The sequence below is a fragment of the Musca autumnalis genome, unplaced genomic scaffold (genome assembly GCF_047663935.1).
Source record: "Musca autumnalis isolate F117 unplaced genomic scaffold, ASM4766393v1 scaffold_1, whole genome shotgun sequence".
Lineage (NCBI taxonomy): Eukaryota > Metazoa > Arthropoda > Insecta > Diptera > Muscidae > Musca > Musca autumnalis.
Genome location: NW_027411644.1, coordinates 163,013,045 through 163,038,006, shown reverse-complemented (window position 1 = coordinate 163,038,006; position 24,962 = coordinate 163,013,045). Strand labels below are relative to the sequence as shown.

General features: G+C 34.7%; 2 protein-coding genes across 2 annotated transcripts; both read left to right on the top strand.

The window, feature by feature from the left end:
- The first annotated feature begins 11,848 nt into the window (after nt 1–11,848).
- Fkbp39 (FK506-binding protein 39kD) lies at nt 11,849–13,767 on the top strand. Its single transcript, XM_073958826.1, has 2 exons — nt 11,849–12,052; nt 12,223–13,767. The coding sequence occupies exons 1-2, from the start codon at nt 12,043–12,045 to the stop codon at nt 13,350–13,352; spliced, it is 1,140 nt and encodes a 379-aa protein (XP_073814927.1). The 5' UTR covers nt 11,849–12,042; the 3' UTR covers nt 13,353–13,767.
- Nucleotides 13,768–19,392: 5,625 nt separating this feature from the next.
- On the top strand, nt 19,393–21,368 carry mRpL9 (mitochondrial ribosomal protein L9). The gene is made up of 3 exons (XM_073963865.1): nt 19,393–19,547; nt 20,517–20,843; nt 20,918–21,368. The coding sequence occupies exons 1-3, from the start codon at nt 19,476–19,478 to the stop codon at nt 21,287–21,289; spliced, it is 771 nt and encodes a 256-aa protein (XP_073819966.1). The 5' UTR covers nt 19,393–19,475; the 3' UTR covers nt 21,290–21,368.
- The last annotated feature ends 3,594 nt before the right edge of the window (nt 21,369–24,962 follow it).

Genomic DNA, 24,962 nt, shown 5'->3' with positions numbered 1-24,962 from the left:
ACGCTATACACGACCGAATTTGATGAAATTTGGAAGGTGTGACTGAATTCGTTAGTTATGACGTAATGGTTTTTTTATTGGCCCTCAATAACGCCTGAAAAAATGCTTTATAGCTTTGTTTGACGATATTATTTAATAATTTTGAGATGACATGTTTTCAGTTAAATAGAATGAGGAATCTTTTTGTAGAATATTACCTTATAGCTCAGTTCCTTCCATGTCCGTTTTGTTCTTGAACTGAAAAAGAAAACCAAGCCGGGATTTTCTACAAGAAAAAATTCTACAAAAAATTTACTCAAAAAATCCGTATGTTTATGTATTTCGGTACATTTCGTATAAGTTATTACCTATGTATGAAATACGGATGGTTATTATGATTATTGATTTTTTTACAACCTGATATTCCTGTATCATATTTTGAAGAGCTTTTACATAAGATTAGATAAAATCTTTATTATAAGATGATTTCATAAAAATCTAGTAGGGACATCAAAATCTAGAAACTCGTCGACCGCTTTATGATCAAAAACGTCAGTTTTTTAAACCAAAAATTTAAGTTTTGATTTTTTCTGTCCACCATTTCAGTAAAATCTAAAACTTGTTACAAAATGGATCGATATGGGACTAGATTTATATGTCCTTCCTTGATAAGCCCACAAAATATATGACAAACGGTTTATTAGTTTTCGAGCTAGAGTTGGCACCACAAAACGATTATATATGGTATGTTCCAGAACCTGCAAGAAGCTACTAATTTTTACTACGATAACATATTTTCCTTTATGTTATCGGAAAAAAATAGTAAAAATTAGTAGATTCTTGGAGTTCTGGAACAGACCAATAAAAACAGGTTTTCGTAGACGGCGATTTGTCAAAAAACTTCGCATATATTTTTCAACAAAAAATTCAGAAGCCATATTAAGTTATACTCTTTCAAATGAAGAAAAAAATCTACCAATAAAGTTTCGTGGTTTCGTAATGTCATGTTCATGGCACAATTATCCAGGTAGTACCATCGGCGAATTCGGAATATGTTATATCAAAATGTGAAGCGAATTGCCTCAATTTGCCTTGAAAAGGCAAATTTGTTTTGAAACTTCAATTATTGGCCTGTTCCCGTACTTTATAAAGTGGTAAAAGTCGTAAAATTTGTAAAAGTCGTAAACGATTTTCATATAAATTTTGTGTACGGGAACGCAAAATGTGTAAAAGTGGTAAAAATTGTAAAAACTTTTTAGTTCTGGAACAGAGCTTATGATTTTCTAATAAATTGGGTTTTTTGTTCGATTATTTTGTTTCATAAAATAAATAGGAAAATGTATTTAAGGCCACAAGCAAAACTATCCTCTTAAGTCCGGGCGAGTAGTGAAAATTGTGGTGAGCTCCTTTCTTCAACAAACTAAAATGTGCATTTTATATTTGGTATGGCCCAATCTTGCATTAGGCGGTATATGTTTCTGGAACCAACGTCATGGTGAAGTTTACTTTTATATTTGAGGCCAAGTACATACCACCATTTTTGGATAGATTGACCGCAGTGCAAGTCCAGCAGAACTATCAATACCTCAACAAGATGTGGTTCAATATACTTACATACATATTAAAACAGTTCTTAATATCTTATATGGAATATGATTTGATGTCAGTCAATAATAAAGATTAAAATTATTTGTATACCCTCAGCTTTAGGCTAATGAGAGTCATCGAAATAATGGTTTTGAACCCCAAGTACATTTTTAAGTAATCCCTTTCAGACAATTTGGATTCTATTTAGCTATGTCCATATGTTTCTCGGGCTGACTGGAGCTCAACATAACTCTCGAACGGAGCCCCCGGTCGGGTGATGTTCAAAAATAGATGACTCGCTCCACTAATTCGGGTATCTCCATGGTGCGCACGACAAAGTTCGCAGTAATCACTCGATTCGGTTCACACTTTGCACATCGTAATATTCTAGGAATAGAACAGATTCGAGTATGGACTATATCGGTCCACTCCTACAGGTACCTCCCTCCTCCACAAAATCCCAAAAAATGTTTGCAAACATGCAGTATAACAACATGCCTTGGAGCGTTTGAAACTTGTTGTCCTCGCGGAACCTTATACGACGGAATGAGAACAAGTCTATCCTTCCTGAAATAATGGCCCCAATATTGATCCAAATGCTCTGAAAAATTCTACGGAGACCAACTAAAATGTCTATTGTGCACGATACCTTTGGTCATCGTAATAGTTCTTTCGAACTTAAATCTAGTTCAAAAATGGATCCCATTGAACAAATCCTTCCGGTACCTCACTCACAAATTTTAAAATTTGAGCTTAAGTGCAGTTTAAGACCTTTTCGAGAACAGCTTGAGACCTGGTTCAAAATTCAGATTTGTAAAAAGTGACAGTTGGTATGCACAATTATGTAAAAAACATACCGTGTAGAACAGCCTTTACATCCTGTTTCTGTATGGCTGATTTGGGCGCGTTTCATTCGCACCCGTTTTCGTTCTGACATACAGAAACAAGCTGTTTAGATGCTTCAGTAAAATTTAAAGTGTTTTAGCTAAGAAGATGAAATACCAAAATATATCTCTACCTCTTTGTAAAACGAATACAGCTTGGAAATTTGTTTTTGTTCTAATTTATTCTTATTTAACTTCTAAAATTAATGCATCTAAACATTAACATGTAGTTTTTGTATTGCAATCGTTATTATCCAATTCATAAAGATTAAGGTATATACATATATATAGTAATATTATAAAGTAATATTATTAATTAAATGTACAAGTTAAAATATTAATTAAACAATTAACTAGAAATAAAAACATGCCATAGAAATGATTAAATATGTGTGTACAGCGTAATCTGGTCACAGCTGGTATCTCCATCTCGTCTTCAAGTAAATAGGGATTTTCATTAGGTTCGGTTGTCACACCTGGTAGTCTATCTCGTCTTCAATGTAATGGGCAAAATCAAGGGAAATTTTACATTCAGTTGACCTGTGTGCACTTCATAACATACATCCATGGCACAATTACCCAGGTAGTGGCATCGTAAATTTTTGAATATGTTATGTCAAAACTTTCTTTATGTTGTTGGGGAAATTACAACAAAAATAATTTTTTTATAAAGGGATTTGATTTTCATATTCGATCAGCTGGTGTGATACCACTACCTGGTAGTTCTGCCATGCATACATAATTTGTCATTAATACACATATAAATCCTACTTACTGAGATAATTTTTGATCACTCAAATCATATTGAAGCGTTCTTAGATCGGACACCGCGAGTGGTAATTATTGAATTTTAGAGCTAAAACCCGTTATGTACTTCGGATTGAAATGAAGCGAACATATTTTTGACTTTGAATTGAGTTCGACTCCACAAATCGCACTCCACTCTGATCTCTTAACTTCGTCTTTTGGGACACTACAGAACGTCGCTTTTTCAACACCGTCTTTTCTATTGCAAACACTGCATAATCTCATTTTGCAATATTTCTTAACAAAAAAATTGAAACAAATTTATGTATGTTTTCTTTTTTTATTTTTTTAATTCAAATTTCAAAATGTCCGTTTGTCAATTTTGCGGCGAATTCGTAGCACAACTATTTGTTTTGACGTTTCATATTCGATCAGCTGGTGCCATGGTACAATAAGAAAGGTAGATGCCTCAGCCCAGCTGATCGAATCTAAAACGTCAAAAAACTAGGAATTCGCCTTGAAAAATCAAAACTAAAAACCATATGATTCGGTAAGTAAGAGATAGCGTGTCTACACTTTATAGGCAAACACAAGCGATAAAAAGAGACAACAAGAGACCATTTGGCGAAAATTTTGACAGTTTACATGACTAAAAAAGTTGCTTTGTTGTAGCAATTCGCCGATGCATCTACCTTTCTTATTGTACCATGGCTGGTGCGATACACCAGCTGTGTCTGGTTACCCTAAAATTTGTAACAATTTGTACCAATTGTTGCTGGAAGTCGTCTGTTAACACAAAAAACCAGCAAAAGAGAGCGATTCGAGAGAGACATTTTGACAGTTCTTTCACTGAGAGCTTGCAAATTCTTGCTGGACAAATTTCTTCTAGCAAGCACTTGCAAGCTCTTCTTCTTCCTGCAAACAATCAATCAGCCGTTTTTAGTTTTTTGTTGATTTATGTTTGTGAACATTAAAAAAAATTTAATTGTGGAAATAACATAGTCTAATTGTATTGTTTTATGGAGAACAAATTTGTAAAGTGGAAAAATACTTTTTTGTTTAATTTTCTTTTTTATTTTTAATAAAATACAACGTGTTTGCTTCCTTTGTTGGCGGACAAATTGTTCTGTTTTGGCAAGTCAGCTGATTGCTTGCTGGTTTTTGCTGGGAAGGTGTCTGTTTACTTTTTACAATTTTCTAGCAAAAGAGAATAAAAACCCCTTACTCTCTGAGAAAGTTCTTGCTGGACAATTCTTGCTGGGAAAGTAACCAGACAGACTTACCAAGGCACATTTATAGAAGGTAGAAGTGACAATCAGCTGTATTTTTACTTTTTTTTTGTAAATTTGGTTATCAATATGTAATAGGGTCTACTCGTGAAATTTGAAACTTCGATATTTGCTACCATAAAATACTTCTTTTCATCATAAACGTGTAATAAAAATTACCTACGAGAGTTCTGAATGCGTTATATTTACATTTTGATTCAAATTTGTTCTATTTTAGATGATTTTCAAAATGTGTTTATGTTTTACTGAAATTTTTTTGGAACGACCCTATTATTCAATATTTATCTTTGTCCCAATTTACATTAGGCGAGTTTACTTGCGGCAATTGTCAGTTTGTAGGTGAGAGAGGGTGCTGAGAGGCAAAGGGTTACCATATGCCTCACCTCTCTCTCCTACAAAATGACAATTGCCGCAAGTAAACTCGCCCAATGTAAATTGGGACTTTGGCAATTAATTTTTGTAAATTTGTTAGTTGTTGTAATTCATGCATATACCTTATATCATGGTACAATAAGAAAGGTAGATGCATCGGCGAATTGCTACAACAAAGCAACTTTTTTTGTAATGTAAACTGTCAAAATTTTCGCCAAATGATCTCTTGTTGTCTCTTTTTATCGCTTGTGTTTGTCTATAAAAGTGTAGACATGCTATCTCTTTCTTACCGAATCATATGGCTTTTTGTTTTGATTTTTCATGGCGAATTCCTAGTTTTTTGACGTTTTAGATTCGATCAGCTGGGCTGATGCATCTACCTTTCTAATTGTACCATGCCTTATATGAATTTGCCTTGATTACTGCTATGCCTAAATACGACCGTATTCCCAGGGCGAGTGTGGTGAAAAAGTAGAACAGATGTATTCTTATGAGAACTACCGAAATAAGTCGAGCGTATACTTTTTGTAAGTTGAAAATTTTCAACTTTGACAGAACGTATTGTATGTATGTGTGTGTTTTGTATTTTGAAAACAAAAGCCCAATAAAACATGTGGCCTGTTCCTTTACTTTTAATAATGGTAACAGTGGCAAAAAATGGTAAAAGTGGTGAACTGCTCTCATATAAATTGCATTCTTTTTAAAGTAAAGGAACGCTTTGCAGGTTAAAAATGGTAAGAAATGGTAACCTCAGGTAAGTAAAGGAACAGAGCTATGAAATACAATTTATTGCAAAGGAAAAATGTGTGTTTCACGAATGAAAACATTTAATAAAGTTTCTGTCGCGGTTTTTGTGTTTTAAATGGGATTTCGGATTCAACGTATTTGGGTAATATGGACGCTCAGATAGCGTTGTTATGGTAGGTAGGTAAATATTTTTTGTACATCACGACTTAAATTAGGTATAGTTGTTAAATAAGTAAACTGCAATTTTAAAATTTATGTTTTTGTTCCGTTTGGTTTAAAATACCAAATGAAACAAAAACAAATTTCAAACATTTTCGGAAACAGCTGACTTTCTTACAAGTTTTTGTAAAATGCTGTTCGATAACTTTCTGCAATTTTTTTTGCTTGAGAGAGTAAAATTCACTGAGAGAGGTTGCTGGAACTGACTGAGTAATTATTGCTGGGAAAGTTATCGTCATGATACAATAAGAAGGTAGCATTGTCAGCCCAGCTGATGGTAACATAATGTGTCAATTGCATTGAATTAATGTCAAATTTTGACATCTTATGTTACCAAAAACGGCAGTTGCTGATACCTTCTTATTGTATCATGGTTATCGTACACACCTATTACAGAGAGTAATATGCTCAGTAAAATTTATGGTCTGTTCCATTACTGCAAAAATCTACTATATATAATTGTTCCACAAACATCCCATACGGGACAAGGGAGACTTCTCTCATATCAATGAGTGCACCCTGATTCATATTAGCTCAATGATATGGGACCTACTGTTTATCGCCGAGTCCGAACGGAACTTGGTAGAGAAGTTTTACATGGCTGAAATACTCAGGAAATGTCGCCAACATTACTGAGGGGTATTTTGCCACCGTTGGAAATTTTAATGTTGACTGGCCGGGGAATCGAACCCACGACCTTTAGCGTGCAAGGCGGGTGTGCATACCATTGCACCACGGTGGCACCCAAAAATCTACTAGTTTTTACTATTTCTTTCGATAACATAAAGGAAAAATGTTATCGTAGTAACAAATAGTAGCTTCTTGCAGGTTCTGGAACAGAACATAAGTAAGTAAAAAGACACACATGGTGCGCCTGAAGGGTTGTTTACACTATCTATCAATGTCATATGAACTGTCACTTCTTTTATCCATTCGACATCCTTTGTGTTTGTCAAAGTCCATACCACTTTTAGTTCGTTCACACTAGTATATAATTTCATATGGCCACAAAATATAAATCACGCAACTAATAGGTCATTTATATATGAGATCATTAGCCGGATTTAGCCCATTATCAGGTTTTATTTCCTAAATCCGGCCAAAATCCACCAGATTTATATGCCATTTACATATGACACCATTAGCCGGATTTAGCCCATTATCAGATTTTATCTGCTAATTCCGGCCAAAATCCACCAGATTTATATGCCATTTAGATATGACACCATTAGCCGGATTTAGCCCATTATCAGATTTTATCTGCTAATTCCGGCCAAAATCCACCAGATTTATATGCCATTTAGATATGACACCATTAGCCGGATTTAGCCCATTATCAGATTTTATCTGCTAATTCCGGCCGAAATCCACCAGATTTATATGCCATTTAGATATGACACCATTAGCCGGATTTTATTAGCTAAATCCGGCCAAAATCTACCAGATTTCCCATACAAAAATAAATTCTCGTATTGTGTGGATTTGTTTTAAATCCGGCATAAATCCTCGTATACAACTCTGTTTTTTGCAACATGTTGCTAGAAAATACAAAAAGTTGCAAGCTGGCACAAAAAACAAGGTAGATGCATTGGTGAATTGCTACAACAAAGCAACTTTTTTTGCAATGTAAACTGTCAAAATTTTCGCAAAATGGTCTCTTGTTGTCTCCTTTTATCGCTTGTGTTTGTCTATAAAGTGTAGACATGCTTTCTCTTACTTACCGAATCATATGGTTTTTTGTTTTGATTTTTCATGGCGAATTCCTAGTTTTTTGACGTTTTAGATTCGATCAGCTGGGCTGAGGCATCTACCTTTGTAATTGTATCACGCCCATTAGTTAGCATTAGTAGCATATGGCCTGTTCCCGTACTTTATAAAGTGGTAAAAGTCGTAAAAGTTGTAAAAGTCGTAAACGATTTTCATATAAATTTTGTGTACGGGAACGTAAAATGTGTAAAAGTGGTAAAAATTGTAAAAACTTTTTAGTTCTGGAACAGAGCTATAATGTGCTAACATTTTCAATATTATAGTACGTTTATATATAACCAGATTTAACAAACCCACTGGGTTTCAAATGTCAATTCCATTGCTTATATTTCAAAGAAATCCTCATAAAGAAGGTTAACCCTGCAAAAAGCTCTAATATAAACAGCATATTATAGTACGTTTATATATAACCGGATTTAACAAACCCACTGGGTATCAAATGTCAATTCCATTGCTTGTATTTCAAATAAATCCTTATAAAGAAGGTTAACCCTGCAAAAGGCTATAATATAAACATGGCCTTAAACAATAAATTTGTAATTTGGCGTATGTTTTTTGAGACGAATAAAATTTACAATAAATTCTTTTGACGTTTCAAATTCGATCAGATGGGCTGATGCATCTACCTTGGTGCTATGAACAAAAATCAGCTGACTGTCATTTAAATCCTCCAAAGGTAGATCTAAATGCAATGAAATTTGTACTGGATTTATTAAATCCAGTTGAGGATTTACGGCTAGTCTAAATGAGCTATAACACAATTTATATTGTTAAAAACTTAAATAGCACTCACATTTTCGTTTTCTTTACCTATTTCCTTCATTATACTATGTTTACATTTACGAAATCCACTCGATTTCAACTGTCAATTCCATTGCTCAAAGGTCAAATGAAATCCAATCGATTTCAGATGAGTTTTCATTTGACGTATACACAAAGGAATTGACAGATGAAATCGAGTGGATTTCGTAAATGTAAACATAGTATTATACCCTCCACCATATGGAGGGTATAATTACATTTTTCATTCCGTTTGTAACACATAAAAATATTCATCGGAGACGCTATAAAGTATATAGCTCTGTTCCAGAACCTGCAAGAAGCTACTATTATTTACTACGATAACATTTTTTCCTTTATGTTATCGAAACAAATAATAAAAATTAGTAGATTCTTGCAGTACTGGAACAGACCATATATATTATTGATCAGTATAAAATTCTATGTCGATTTAACAATGTCCATCTGTCCGTCCGTCCGTCTGTCTGTTGAAAGATTGTGACGTCAATATCCCACCGAAATGGATGAAATTCATTATTTAGTCTTCCAAGAGTTATAAAATATTCCAGAAGCGTATTATATAGGTCCACGTCTTCCTATATCCCCATAGAAGCGTACTATAAGTTTTAGTCATATTCTCTTACCGAAATATAGGAAATTTGGTATTTAGTCTTCTTTGAGTCTAAAAACTTTCCGTCAGAAATTTGTCGTTATAGATCGACGTTTTGAAATAGCATCCATAGAACGGTGCCTCACATTATTTTGCCGAAATTGCTGAAATTTAGTATTAATGGGTACTTTACACGATATGTTTTTTACATATGAGTTGTCACTTTGCATATACATTTTGTATGGGAAAAGTGACAACTCATATGCAAAAAAACATATCGTGTAAAGTACTCATAAGTCTTCTTCATACACGAAAGGAAACTAATGGGTACTTTACACGGTATGTTTTTTACATATGAGTTGTCACTTTGCATATACATTTTGCATGGAGAAGTGACAACTCATATGTAAAAAACATACCGTGTAAAGTACCCATAATTATTCCATTTTACTTCAATACAACTTGTGGTGGAGGGTATAACAAGTTCGGCCCGGTCGAACTTAACGCCGTTCTAACTTTTTTTATACCCTCCACCATAGGATGGGGGTATATTAAGTTTGTCACTACGTTTGTAACTACTCGAAATAATCATTGTAGACCCCACAAAGTATATATATTCTTGATCAGCGTGCAATTCTACATCGATATTGCCATGTCCGTCCGTCTGTCCGTCTGTGGAAATCACTCTGGCGTCCGAACGGATTGACGTAGGTTGATGAAATTTTGGGAAAATATGTTATTTTTACGTAGGACTTTTGGTATTGAAAGCGGGCTATGTAGGTCCACGCTTTCGTATAGCCCCCATACAAAATGACGCGTGACGCGTCGTCGTTTTAAGGAATTTTTAAGATATTTGGCCCATTTTACCACAGAATTGGTTGTGTCTGGTACTTTGTGTCTCCAGAGGCCAAAAAATATTCCTACCAAAGTTGGGTTATATAGGTCCACGTTTTGGTATAGCCCCCATATAAGGCCCCATATAAAGTACGCGTCATTTTAATATATTTTGAATGTATTAGACCCATTTGACCACAGAATTGGTTGTAATTTGGTATTTTGTGTCTTCAGAGGCCAGAAAACATTCTTACCAAAGTTGGGTTATATAGGTCCACGTTATGGTATAGCCCCCACATAAGGCCCCTTATAAAGTACGCGTCATTTGAATATATTTTGAATGTTTTAGTCCCATTTGTAACTTTGTATTTTGTGTTTCCAGAGGCTAAGAAACATTTCTACCATAAAATGTTTATATAGGTCCACGTGTTGATATAGCCCCCATAATACAATATCTCCCGATTTTCAATATTTTGAACGTTTTAGCCTCATTATCACACCGAGATGGCTGAAATTTGATATTTAGTCTTCTTTAGGCGTATAAAACTTTCCCCCAGAAATTTTTAGGTATAGGTCCACCCCATCATATAGCCCCCATAGAACGGTTCCTTCCGCATTTCGGTATTTTGAAGGTTGTGGCCACATTAATCCACCGAAATGGCTGAAATTTGTGGTGGAGGGTATAAAAAGTTCGGCACGACCGAACTTAACGCTTTTCTTACTTGTTTTTTTGTAAAATTGTTTTCTTTTAACAATTAATTTCTCAACTGCATACGAAAATACATGGACGAATGGAGCGCCCCCTAAATGAAAAATGTACATATGAGTTGCCACATCATTTTGATAGATGCGAATTTTCATAGTGGTCACACTATTGGTCTGTTCCTTTACTTTCGAAAAAGATCTATTTAACAGGTCACGTAAGTAGCACAACAACAACTCTTTTTTGGCGGAAAATTCTTCAATATGTCAAAATGTTTGTTTACGTTTTCATACAATTTATTCACAATAACAAAAAATTTGACAGATTGAAACCAATCAGCTGGACGTTTTACGCCACCTTATTATTTCATCATGCTTTCGAAAATGGCAAAACCGGCAAAAGTAGCTAAAGTTGTAAACTGCTCCCATATGAATTGTACGGTGTCTGAAGGAAAGGAACGCTTTTCGAGTAAAAAGTGGTAAAACTTGAAGATTCTTGCACGTAAATTAACAGAGCTTATGTGTACAACATTACAGGAGGCAAATTTTACATCTCATATGACATTCATAGATAGTGTAAACACCCCTTTAACTAACTTTAAATGAAAGGTGCTTACACCTGAAAAGTTTTTGCAGATTTTTAAACTACAATCTTAATAGATGAGAAAAGTCAAAACGCAGTCAAAGTCGAAATTTTTAGGGTTTTTTAGGTTTTCATGATTTTGCTTGGAACCCGCAAGTCCTATCGTAATGGGTCTAAAGAAAATGTTATAGTAGTGAATCCTCTACAACATTTTCTTTTGTCCCATTTCCATAGGACTTGCCGTTTCCAATCAAAATCCTGAAAACCTAAAAATGTGAACTTTGACCGCGATTTATTTAAAAATCCATCCAGCGATTTTTTCTTATTTTTAGATTTTTCTTACCTCTAAACATTGCTGTTTCAGAATCAGCAAAATATTCCCATTTTCTTTAGACCCATTACTATAGGACTTGCGGTTTCCAAGCAAAACCTTGAAATCCTAAAAAAAACTAAAAATGAGAACTTTGGCACGATTTATTTGAAAATCCCTCGGCGATTTTTTTCGTTTTTTGATTTTTCTCATCTATGAACATTGTAGTTTCAAAGTCTGCAAAAACTTCCCAGGTGTAAGCACCTTAAATTTAAAGTTAGTTAAGACGCACCGAGCACACCTACTATAAACGCCATATACTATTTCCGTCCCTGTTTAAGTAAGCACTTGAAGCACCACCTATTGGAAATCTCAAACACTATACCATTATCATATTCCTTTTTTTCGGCAGTTTCGGCGCGCTGTCAAAATTAAATCAATCGTGCGTTATTTGTGTTCTCTTTTCGCAAGACTTCTCATTGTTTGTTGTAGACTTTCGTCGTCTTTCGTTGCAAAGGAATTTAACGTGCCGGTATTTTACATTCGCAACAGAGATTTCAAGCAAAGAAAAACTTTAAGAAAACCACTCGCCTTAATTTTTTGATTAAAGATAACATTGCAAACCATCCAAGATGTTTTGGGGTAAGTTTAAAGTGAAAATTTTGATAAAATTTCAACTGTGAAATGTGCGTTTTTGGCCCCACGTTTTTCCACTCGTTTTGTCCCACGTGTTGGTGCCATGTTTGTGAAATATCTGTGAAATTTGTTAAATGTGGATTTAATTTATGTATTTTTTCAATCTTTTGTTTTAGGTCTGAATTTAAAACCAAATCGCAAATACTCGCAAACCACAGAGAAATCATTCCACATTTCACAAGCTGCTTTAGACTCGGAATCATCACAAGGAGGTCCCACTCAAATTTGGATTAGCAGCGAAAATCAACGGTTTCTGATATGCACATTGCGCAAAGAAGTTTGCGAGCAAGTTATGCTTGATTTGAATTTTGCCGCTGGTAATGAAATCTGCTTCCAAAGCGTTGGCAGCGGTAATGTTGCCTTGTCTGGCTATGTCATTGAAGACGACATGGGTGATGATTTTATGAACGGCGATGAGGAAGAGGAAGAAGATGAGGAAGTCGATTCTGAGGAAGAACAAGATTTGCGCGAAGCCTTAAATGCCAAGAAAGCACAGAAAAACAAGAAAGCCGACAAGGGTAAAGCCAAGGTTAAGGTCGAAGCTGAGGAAGATGACGACGATGATGATGAAGATGATAGCGATTTTGATGTCGAAAATCCTGGCGAAGATGATGACGCCGAAGATGATGATGAGGAAGATGACGATGAAGAAGACGACGATGATGATGACGACGACGAGGAGGAAGATGAAGAGGATGATTCTGATGATGAGGAAGTTCAACAGCCCAAGGCTAAACAACCAAAATTGGAAAAGCCTGAAAAACAACAAAATGGTGTTGCCAAACAAAAGGAACAACCTCAAGCTGAGAAAAAGTCCAAGAAAGAAAAGAAGGAACAAAAGAAAGAGCAGCAACAACAACAGCAGCAACAGCAAACTAAGCAAGATAAACAGCCCAAGACCGGTGTTGAACGTGCCCTCACTGGCGGCGTTAAAGTTGTTGACATTCGTGTTGGCAATGGTCCAGAAGCCAAACCCGGCAAACGTACTCAAGTCTACTATGAAGGTCGTCTATTATCGAACAACAAAGTTTTTGATAGCCTGAAGACCGGTGCTGGCTTCAAGTTCAGCCTGGGTCGCGGTGAGGTCATCAAGGGCTGGGATGTCGGTGTTGTTGGCATGAAAGTTGGTGGTAAACGTCGCATTACTTGTCCTCCACACATGGCCTATGGAGCACGTGGTTCCCCTCCAACCATCCCACCCAACAGCACATTGGTGTTTGAGGTTGAACTTAAAGGCGTAAATTAAAACATATAATCTAAATATAAGTAATTCCACTCTACTTTTTACACAAAAGGAGATCACCACCCAATCCAGTTTTTAGTTTATCCTTTTATAACTTGTTTGCAGTACAGCTGATATGCTATATTATAATTATAAATATTTTACGATTTTGTAGAAATCTTTTTTTAATACTATAAAAGGAAATATTTTCCAAGTCATGCACATCTGCACATTTAAATCTTTAGTATCGTTTCACCTCTTACATCTAAAAAAGTTAAGTTTTCAATGCAGCGTTTTGTTATATTTACCATTTAACTGAAATAAGTCTGTAAGAATTTCTTTATCATTTCTTGTTTTTGTTCTCTATGATGAGTTATCATATCAACTCTCTTGTTTATATAACAAAAAATTTCAAAAAATAAATCTAGATTAAAAGAAATGTGGTTTCTATTTATTGGTTCATCTTTTTCTACCTGACGATAGGTATCTTGTGGGTAATATTTCCGGGGTTATTTTTGGGAAAATCTCATATTACAAGAACAAGAGTGAATGTGTGCACAAATATTAGAAAACATATCAATGACGTGGATTAACGAGGGATGGCAGATGTTATCTTACGATTGTCGTAAGAGATTTAAGTAGGGCTTTTGAGGATTTTTCATTTTCGAATAAAAGGAAATGTGCAATTCTTCAACTAGAGTTTTACATCTGTTCTTTAAATAAGTACTGGGAAATCTTTCGTTCTAATTACAAAAATAGTATTTTATTAATATAGAGATTGATTTTTAAACACAAACTCTTGGGGTAGTTGGCATTTTATTTTTTCCCTAAAGTGTATTACATCCTTAATGAACATTCGCGATTTTAAAAATGATGGCATTAGAAAGAAGAAATTAGATTTGAAATGCCGATGAATCTATACGTAGTCTCAAAAGACAGATCAGGGTGCTCGTCAATCTCATTGATGAAAATGTCCTCCTAACTCTCCCGAATGACATTTGGGATAATTTATCACTGATTAGAGTAGGGGTGAGCACGTACTCTTAGTTTTTTGTGAACCGTAAACGATTAAAAGTTTATGCAATTTTTTATTTATATTTTTTAATAATTTGCATTGTGGACGATTTTAGACAACATTAATGTTTAAAAAATGTTGAAATAAGTAATGAAACATCAAGAAAAATTAAATATTAATTCTCTCTTAAATGTGCCTCTCTCTCGATTTTGCTCAGCTCTGGATTAGAGTATAAAGCCATGGACAAGACAGCGGTCCATTTCTCCAACTCCAGTCATGATACTGCACCCCAAACCGTTCACATGTCCCACTGGGCCGGGCGGACGTTTTAGCGTCGGAAAAATCCAACAAGCTATTACTTTTCAGGAAAAATGGACTGAAAGAAGAAAGTGGTAAGGGAGAAACACTTATCAAAAAGACGTTTCTGACACTGATACAATTGTCGTTGGGTAAATTAATAAATACAAATGTGAACGAAAAGTAGTGGACTGTCACTTTAATCCTCTCAATGTAATATGTAAATGATGCTAGATTTATACAGGATTTATTAAATCCAGATGAGGTTTTATGAATGCTCTAAATGAGATAAAAGATTTGAACACAATCAGCGTAATTGACTTTAAGTTGATCAGATATATCGGTCTATTCCATATTGCGACAAGAGTCGAGTCGCGTTGTCAGTCGTCTCTGCGACAAAAAATTTTAAATTTGTATTACGTAAAGCGATCGAAAATAACGAGTTATCGGCGATGTAGCAGAGCATTTGTTGCTTTGATTTGAATAAATGAGAAAAAATATCAACATATTGTAAGCAAAAGGAATATTTTTCTAAAATGATAAGCTCAGTGAAACCTTTTTTTTTTTTTTTTTTTTTGATGATAGAGGAGAGATACAGTCCAATTGAACGCATGGGAGTTGGGAATTTTTTCCGATTCTCACATTTTCGTATTCTGAATAAAATTTTGTGGGAGTTTTTTCCCATTTCCCACCTCCCCTCATTCTGAATGTAGTTCGAATTGGGAAGTATGCATTCTCTATCTTGAACTGTGGGAGAATTTGGTGTCTTTAAAAAATTTTTTAAAAATTTCATTTTTGACATATTTACATGACAGCATTATTGCAAATATTTGCTCTGTTCCAGAACCTGCAAGAAGCTACTATTTTTTACTACGATAAGATTTTTTCCTTTATGTTATCCGAAAAATAGTAAAAATTAGTAGATTCTTGCAGTTCTGGAACAAACCGATTTATAAACTGCATTTATTTGCTTAAAGCCTTTTCCTAATTAACTGCGTGTGCGTTCAAAAAAACAAAAACAAAATACATGTATTTGTTGTTGTTTTCAATTTGAAACACATGTATTTTGTTTTTGTATTTTTGAACGCACACGCAACACGCAGTTAATTAGGTAAAGGCATAATAAAGCATACTAATACCCCGGTTACACTATTGAAGGTTAACCCACTGGGTTTAATAGATCCAGTGGGTTAATCTTTGCTGGTTACACTTAGCTTTTCGAGGGTATAAACTGTCAGCTGATGTTTGTTTACGTATACATACAAAATAACTAATAAAGTCGTGTGTTACACTTTTACAATTTCTCATATGAGATATCGTCCCCTCTTTGCTCATATTTGTATATTTTACACACAGGGATACATTTTTGTATCATGGTATCAATAGTACTTTTTGTTAAAAAAGTGTCTAATGAAAAAAAAATATATAATTTGATGATTTCCAAATAACTTTAGATTTATTAACTCCATAAAATCTCATGCGACCAATCGTAAACGTGTAAAATACGACAAACTCTGTTGCAAAAACAGTTGCAACTTTAGGTACTTTTTGAGTAGAGTTGGATTTTTTTGCACAAATACCGAATACAACACTGTATTTTTGGTGGATTTGTGACGGATTTAAAATAAACCCAGCCATGAGAGGATTTAATTTTTGTATGGTAAATCTGGTCAGATTTGACCAGATTAAGCAATAAATCCTCATAAAGTGGGTTAACCCGGCAAAAAACTGTAGTGTAACCGCACTATAAAGCTCTGTTCCAGAACTAAAAAGTTTTTACAATGTTTACCACTTTTACACATTTTGCGTTCCCGTACACAAAATTTATATGAAAATCGTTTACGACTTTTACAACTTTGACGACTTTTACCACTCTATAAAGTACGGGAACAGGCCATAAATGTACTGTAAAATATGTCATTAGCAGACTTCGGATTTTGCATGATGGAAAATGATATACATCGACAATTGTTGTCATTTTTAGCGTCTTAGATCCATAAAATATCGAAAGAAACAACTTCATCATTACGATAACGGATTTCTTGGGTTAAAAAGAGCATTTGTTTTTTTGATACGACAAATCGATATTAGGTTTGTCCTTGTACTTTCTTAGTAAATGTTACTTCTTTTTAGAGAGTAAAGCATTTTATACTCTTTCAAAGGAAAAAAGTAAAAAGACAACATTCAGTAAAAAATTTCAATTTGATTAATATTTACGATTATGATATTTAAATTTTTTAAACTTTTGACAACTGCCTAAAGCCACAAAATGTTACTGAACAAAATTCTTTCAGTAAAAATTTAAGTTCTCAATAATAAAAATTTCAAAACAAGTTTGTCAATTCATTCTCCTTTACTAGGCGTTTACACTAGACAGTTTGTCTTCAAATACAACTCTGATTTTCTAACACATACATACATTTGCCGTTTGTCTCCCAGCTGTCCATCATTTTTTCACAGACAGGAAGGAATACAAATTTTTGGCATTTTTGTAAAAATAAGTGAGATAATAATTGAAATGTGTTGAAAACAAAAGAACATGAACAAAAACAAAATATGTGAACGGAAAACAAAAAGATGTCGATGATTTTCATTCAAAATTTTACAACTGTTCTTGCAGTTGTCGGGACGCCTACGTCACACAGGCAGGCAAGTTGTGGCATTTTGACAATCAATACATGAAGTCAACTATCCTGTCATTTGTAAACGCAGGGTTACTGAACATTTGTGTAAAAAAACAACATTCCGTAATAATTTGTAATAATTATTACAAATTATCGAGTACGCAGACACACTTATTATGTATTGAAATACGAGTAAAAATGTCTGTTCCAGAACCTCCAAGAAGCTACTATTTTTTACCACGATAGCATTTTGTCCTTTATGTTATCGGAGAAAACGGTAAAAATTAGTAGATTCTTGCAGTTCTGGAACAGACATGGAAAGGAAAGGTCGTATTGCCTGCAATAACTCTATTGGTTAGGAACTTAGATCACAAGTTACATTGGGTGTATACCACTGTCTTGCCCATCTTAACCTACGGTGGACTTGTCTGGTGGCAAGATCTTAGGAAAAAACATTACTATCAAATTATCAAGTGTGATCAAGTTTCTGGTTGCGAGGACGGTTTTAGGCGCAAAGAGACTTTGATTGATAGTCTGCTCGGTCTGGCAATATATAGAGATCTCTATCTGGCGCCGGCGCATTTACGCTAAGTGATAGCTGCAGCTACTCTCAGGTAGAGATTTTTGGCATAAAGAAAGCTGCTGAATTGGTGAAAGGACTTGAAAGCAATCTTACAGGATCGTTGACTATATACATATGTATGTCGATAGTCAAGCGGCCCTCAAGTCCCGGACCATAAATTCCCGAACTATCCTTGATTGCAGGAAAACTCTGAACGATATACGCAATATAGTTAAATTTGCTGGTCACAGTAATATAATAAGAAACGAATTAGTAAATTAGCTAGCTCGAGATAGCTCTATGTCTATCGATTTACCAGTTCATGTGCTACTATATTCGTGGGATCCATGTTGCGAAGGTGCAGCGCAGATGGCTTATGGAAACTGAATGTAGGATATCCAAAGTAATGTGACCTGTGGTCTCTCGTCGTAGAACGACCTCCCTCCTCTTACTCGATAAGTTAGGGATGAAAATGGAACGAGTTGAGCTGAAACGTAGCGTGTAAACACAATTTTCTTTAAAAATGTAAATTCTATAAAATTTATTAGTCCCACTGTATTTCCAGACTGAATAACTCAAAGAAATCTGCAAGGTTCCGCCTTAACGAGCTATACGCGAAGTCTGACCTTAAACAACGTCAATTAAAGCACAAATATGTTCCTTTTTAGTCTAAAATATATCATAAACAACCAGAGACTTCGATATAGCAATAAAATGTAAAATTTGTATTGCTTATTATTAATTTTACGGTAATCACAATATTTCATTGGGTGTATGTACACTTTTTCCCTATTGATTTTTTAATTTTTATTGAATTTACCGTTATTCGTATTATGGAATATATTTTTGATGTATGTAATATTGTTTATTAGGTATATGAAATAGAACTATGTACTTGAATTTTCATAAAAATGCTTCCTTACCCTTAAAACTCGAGATTTATAGGGTGTATGTAGACTTTTTTGGTTGACTGTGTATATTGCCGTAATTAGGCGAGGCGTAGCTGTGAAAACAAATTTCATAGAAATGCTTCCTTACCCTTAAAACTCGAGATTTATAGGGTGTATGTAGACTTTTTTGGTTGACTGTGTATATTGCCGTAATTAGGCGAGGCGTAGCTGTGAAAACAAATTTCACAAATCAATTCCAGATAAACACAATGCCAGCACCCCTACAGTGTCCCCCGAAACAAGTCCCGGAGCAAGTTGAATGTTTTCATTAAGCTCGGATCGGGACCAAACTTTTCACAGGTAGGTCCTGTCACCCTGATCAGAAATATACATATATAACATTTGTTGCGGAAGTCCATACTTCCCGAGATATGGGCCTCTGAAGTTCCGAAAATTCCTATGCATGTAACTTCGCTATTTTTGAACGGATAATGCATGGTATAAGTAGAAAGGTATAACAGAGCTCATTCTCTGTGTGTTTATCTGGAATTGATTTTACTATTACTAATAATTTTCATCTGGCAATGCCTTTCGTTTTGCATAACAACAATTTCCACGTTCCTCCATTTCCCATTTTCGTAATTTTCTTCTTCCTCCATTCTATTCTTTTTCGTCCGCATTTCGCATTTGATTTGATTACGAGACTGACTGGGAATTAATATTTTAGTTGGTAGAAAAATTATAAAAATATAAATAAAAATGTTGAGAAATCTTTGCAAACAACAAATTAACTTGTTGAAAACAAGTGCAAGTTTACAGCAGCAAGTTCGTGTAAGTAAAAAAATCTAAATAAAAAATAAAGATCTTTACCGACCGCAGAAAATTGTACTGAAAATTGTACACACAGGACAATTCAGTGGATAAATATTCTGTAGCTTATTTAGGGAATACCCATTTTTATTGAAAAATTTCCGAAATTTTTCTTAAAATTTGATTTTTACCTACATTATTTGACAAAATGAATACCCTTTTATGAAATTTGTCGTATTTCAACCTACCATGTCTTCAAAATTGCACATAAAAAGGTTGCAAAAGCAGGATGAGGGTTTGAAATCAGTGAATGTAACACAACCTAAAAAATCTAAAAAATCCCTTGCAAATAGGGTTACACTTGTATCCTAGACAATTATACACATGACTGGACTAATAGAACCCATTACTTAGCTTTTGTGGGGTGCATTGGTCCAAATATAGGATTCGGTTCGCTATGAATTATAAGAAAATCCTTAGGATATATGCCATTATTTACCTCTTGATATCATCGTTACTGCACTGTAATAATCTGTAAAGTTATAAAATAGACACTCTTCATTCTGAATAATAGGCCAAAAGAAAACATAGGTCTTCAAAATGAAATATAAATACATAGGATTTTCGAGCATAGAGATAAGAAAACTACGAATTTTTTACTTCATAGGCATATGTCCGGTTTTACTAAATTTATAGTTTTTCGGCATGTTTTTGAGAAATAAGGACTATTTATTAAAGATTAGTGTCCTTTAGACATATTCTACAACTTTTTATATGAAAACGTTAAGTTTACTTTAAAAATTTAAATAATTATATGGTTCTGGCCAGACTCACTTGTTACGAATGTGACAAACAATATAGGTGTCCAACGAAGGGTTAATAGAAATTGTTGTATTTTTATTCTGCGAAGGGTCGGTAAAGGAAATTTGTTCCTAAATAAGTAAATACATGTGTATCACTAAAGGCCCGATTTCTATCTTCCACCATTAGACAACATTTATACTTAAACGCAAATATGAACCTCCTCTACACAAGAAGAATCAAGCACCGAAAAAGTTACGAGGTAGACATCACATCTATGAACTGGTCGAAGATACCACAACTACAAAACAAAAGAATGTCGAAGTAGTTTTAAAACAATTTGTGGAAGGTGTTGGAGCCAAAGGTGATGTGGTTTCTGTGAAATCCAATTTTGCCTATAACAATTTATTGCTACCCGGTTATGCTGTATATAAAACTGAGGAGAACCTTGCCAAATATGCAAGCAAGGATGATGAAAAAACGGATCTTGAGCACAGTTCTCCATTTGCACAAAGGGTATGTATTGATTGATGATAGATACATTGTGGTATTTCTTTTAATCCATTCATGCTCTTGTTAATTCCATAAAGACCGTAAATATGCTGGAACGCTTGAATTTGTCTGTCGTCATGAACAAAGATCATCCCTGGGTTATTGAACCGTGGCACATTAAAGCATCCTTACGCAAGGCTGGGTATATTTGTCAAGAAGAATGTATAACCATTCCCAAGGAACCTATTGAGGGTCCCGATCTGAAGAAGGAGGGCAAGGAATTTTATTGCACCGTTACCATAAACAATTTGGAAAAAGCTCGCTTGAAATGTAAAATTCATCATTGGAGCACTGACCCTAGTGAACGTTTGCCATATGTTTTCGAACATTGGAAAATTCCTTCTGAACCTTTGTTTGGAACAACATCGGAGGCAACAAAAGAAACCAGTACCGAAGAAGCTAAGAAGTGAAATTGTTATAAACATTGAAAATGTAAAAAAAATTGTTGAAAACATTTAGAATTAATGTAATTATAAATTTGTAAACAAATTTTGTTTTATTTTGAGAAATTTGCCTCTAGCTGAATGTCCCAGTTTTAAACAGATCGTGCTCAAAGTTAAAAACCCCTTTTTAATGAACAAAGTTGAGTATTTGCAGTAAACTTCCAATTTAGAAGACTTCTTATAGCAATCCGGTAGTGATTCGAACATCTATAACACTGTAGATAGAAAGAATATTTAGTAGCTATATAGATAAAAAGAATAATTGGATATATGTTGCATAGGAAGGTAGTCAGGCGCCTTCTTATTGGCAACAAGGAACACCTACAAAGCGGCTGCCAGCCCAGCATCAACCCTATGCTGCTACAATAACAACATAGTAGGTGTTCAACAGTATCTATCTCTTCTGCATCTTCACATAGCCCACAGTAGTCAATGCCACTTTCATCCCATTTTGAAGTTTGGGATTTCACTCTTCAGTCACCCGTGATAAGTCCAACATCGATTTTCATCCTTTGTTCAGTAATAGGAGGAAGGTCGTTGTGGGGCGGGTAACCACAAGCCAAATTGTTTTGGATGTCCCGCATCCAAGAGCCATCTTCGATGTGCTTTCTAGATATAGATATCACGAAGTTTGTCGATTTAGTAGCACATTGGTGGCCGGACAGTTTCATAAACATTTGTTCATTTGCAAATTCGTTTCCCAGCAAAGTTTTTTTTAAGAAACGGGCTCTCAGTGAATACTCGGAAGACTAAAGTGTTTTTCGGAAACTTGCAAGAGGATTCAATTAGTGTTTCCATCTATAGTACTACTATAAATGTCGTAAGCTCGATGAAATGTCTTGGTTTGTTTCTTTATAGTGGTTTAGTGTTTGATGTGCATGTGAATTCTGTGGTGTCCAAGGTAAACTTTGTTTTAAGAAAGTTTTACTGTTTGAACTTAGTTCTATCTAGAGACATTAGAATTCAATTGGTCCATGCGTTGATTATGCCTCACTTTTTGTATTGTCCTGAGATTTTCGGGGGTAGTTATGGTTATGTTTTACGTAAGTTGGAACTTTTGTTCCATAGTGTTATGAGATATGTTTTCTGTGTTAAACGTCGTGATCATATTTCTCCTTATGTGAAAGAGTTTCTTGGTTGCACGTTTAAAAAATGTTTGAGTTTGCGGTCTATGTTCTTTTTCTATAAGGTTTTTAAGTTGAAGACCCCTTTATGTGTGTTGAGTCTGTTCACGTTTTCCTGTTCTGAGAGGAACAAACAGATAATTGTTCCGCTGTTGACTCCTTTTTTGGAAAAATCGTTTTATGTTAGAATTTCGCGTGTTTATAACATTCTGCCACCATGTCTTAAGACATTTAATTCCTCCTTAAAATGTTACAAGAATGAATTATGTGCTCATTTTAATCGTAATGAAATACGGCGTTCATAAATTTTGTCTTAGTTTGTAATGATATATTAATGTTACATGGCTGATTCTATTAATGTTTATCTTTATATATAAAACTCAATTGTCGTTTGTTGGTAATTGAATCAGTTGATAACGGCTAGAGCGATTTGGATAATTTTTTGTGGAAATGTTAGTCATAGTCCAGTTTAGGTTTTTATGCAAAGAAAAATTGGCCACGCCCACTTTTCCGCCCACTTTTATAAATATGTTATATCTACGGAACTACTCAATAGTTTTTCCTGAAATTTGCAGGGAACGTAGAGTGATGGCCCCCGGTTGAAATAGGCTACATATTTGGTTGAATTTCGGATCGGGCGGGGTACCTTCCCTATGCCCTATTTTTGTAAAAATGCAATATTTGCATCAATTACAAATGTATCGCCTTGAAAATTAATTTCCGAGTCAATGGCGATTGTGTCTCCGACCTTACGTGCTTATTTGGGGCGTTAAGACTGGACAACGCCCACTTTTTTAAATATGTTATATCTACGAAACTACTAAATCGATTTTCCGAATGGTTTGTCCCCGATAAAAAAAAGGCTACATATTTTTTGACTTTCGGATCGGGCGGGTACCCCCACCCTATGCCCTATTTTTGTAAAAATGCAATATTTGCAACAAATACGAATGTATCGGTTTGGGAATTTATTTGCGAGTCAATGGCGATTGTGTCTCCAACCTTACGTACTTATTTTGTGACTTAAGATCCGACCACGCTCACTTTCTAATTAGGTTATATCTACACAGGATTTTCAAGAAAATCGCGATTTGTCTAAACTTTTAAATATTTATAAATAAAAATCAAATATGGTTCGTTGGTAATGGCATCAGTTGAGAACGGCTAGACCGATTTTTGACTTGGGTTTTTATGCAAAGAAAATTTGACCATGCCCACTTTTACGCCCACTTTTTTCAATTTTCTATTTTTATCATTTCTACAAAAACTACTGAACCGATTTTCCTGAAATTGCCAGGGAATGTACATAGATGGTCCCCGCTTAAAATAGGCTACAAATTCAGTTGAATATCGGAAAGGGCGGGAACTTCCCCTATACCCTACTTTTTTAAAAATGTTATATTTACAATAATTTTGAATGTATCTATTTGGAAGTTAATTTGCGAGACAATTGTGGTTGTGTCTCCGACCTTACCTACTTTTTTAGGAACCATAGACTTGACCATACCCACCTTTTAAAATATGTTATATCTACAAAACTACTGAACCGATATTCGTGAAAATGTCAGGGAATGTACAGGCATATTTTCTTGAATTTTGAAGAGGGCATATTTAAAAAACGCCTTACCTTTATGAATAAAAATCGAATGCTGTCATAACCCAACTGGGTTTTTTGGAAAGAAAAGTTTACCACGCCCCCGAAAACAGGTTACATATTTTATTGAATTCCAGAGGGGGCGGGGTACCTCCCGTATGCGATATTTAAAAAAAAACGTTATATTTACAAAAATTATGTATGTATCGGAATAAAAATTTACGGATTAATCTACAATCTAGGTACTTCTTTGGGGTCTATAGGCCCGACGAAGCCTGTTTTTTTAGTATGTCATAACTCCAATACTACTGAAGGGATTTCCATAAAAGCAAAGAATTGGCGAAAAATCCGACAAAGTCCGTAAGAGAAAAGAAAGGTTACAGACAAAATCTGTTGATAAATTTAAAATCCTTCTCGGTTTGACAATGGACCGAAGAAGTGAAGTAGAAAATACCTACTTTTGAAATAAAACTCATTACGACGGGCCTGCAACGCGGACCGGGGTCTGCTAGTTTTATTATATATTTTCGTTTCTTAATTTATAAGTCCTTGCTTTTATTTATGCATAATTCTATTTATGATAAGCTAAGAAATATTGTTAGATATATGTAAGTAACTGAGAGTAGTTATTGTATAGCTGTTTTTGGAACCGCTCATGGCCCTAGGGGCTAGGTTACTGTGTTTGTCAAATAAATTAAATTAAAATTGCGTATATCGTGCAGAGGTTTCCTGTCATCAATGATAGATCGTGAATTTATGGTAAGGAAATTGAGGACCAATGTAATATTGCCTTCAAATCTTTTCACCAATTCAGCGGCTTTCCTGATAGCAAAAATCTCTACCTGAAAGACGCTGCAGCTATCATTTACCTTAAATGCGTGTTTAAATAATGGGTTCTTGCAGTAAACGCCGGCGCCAGAGC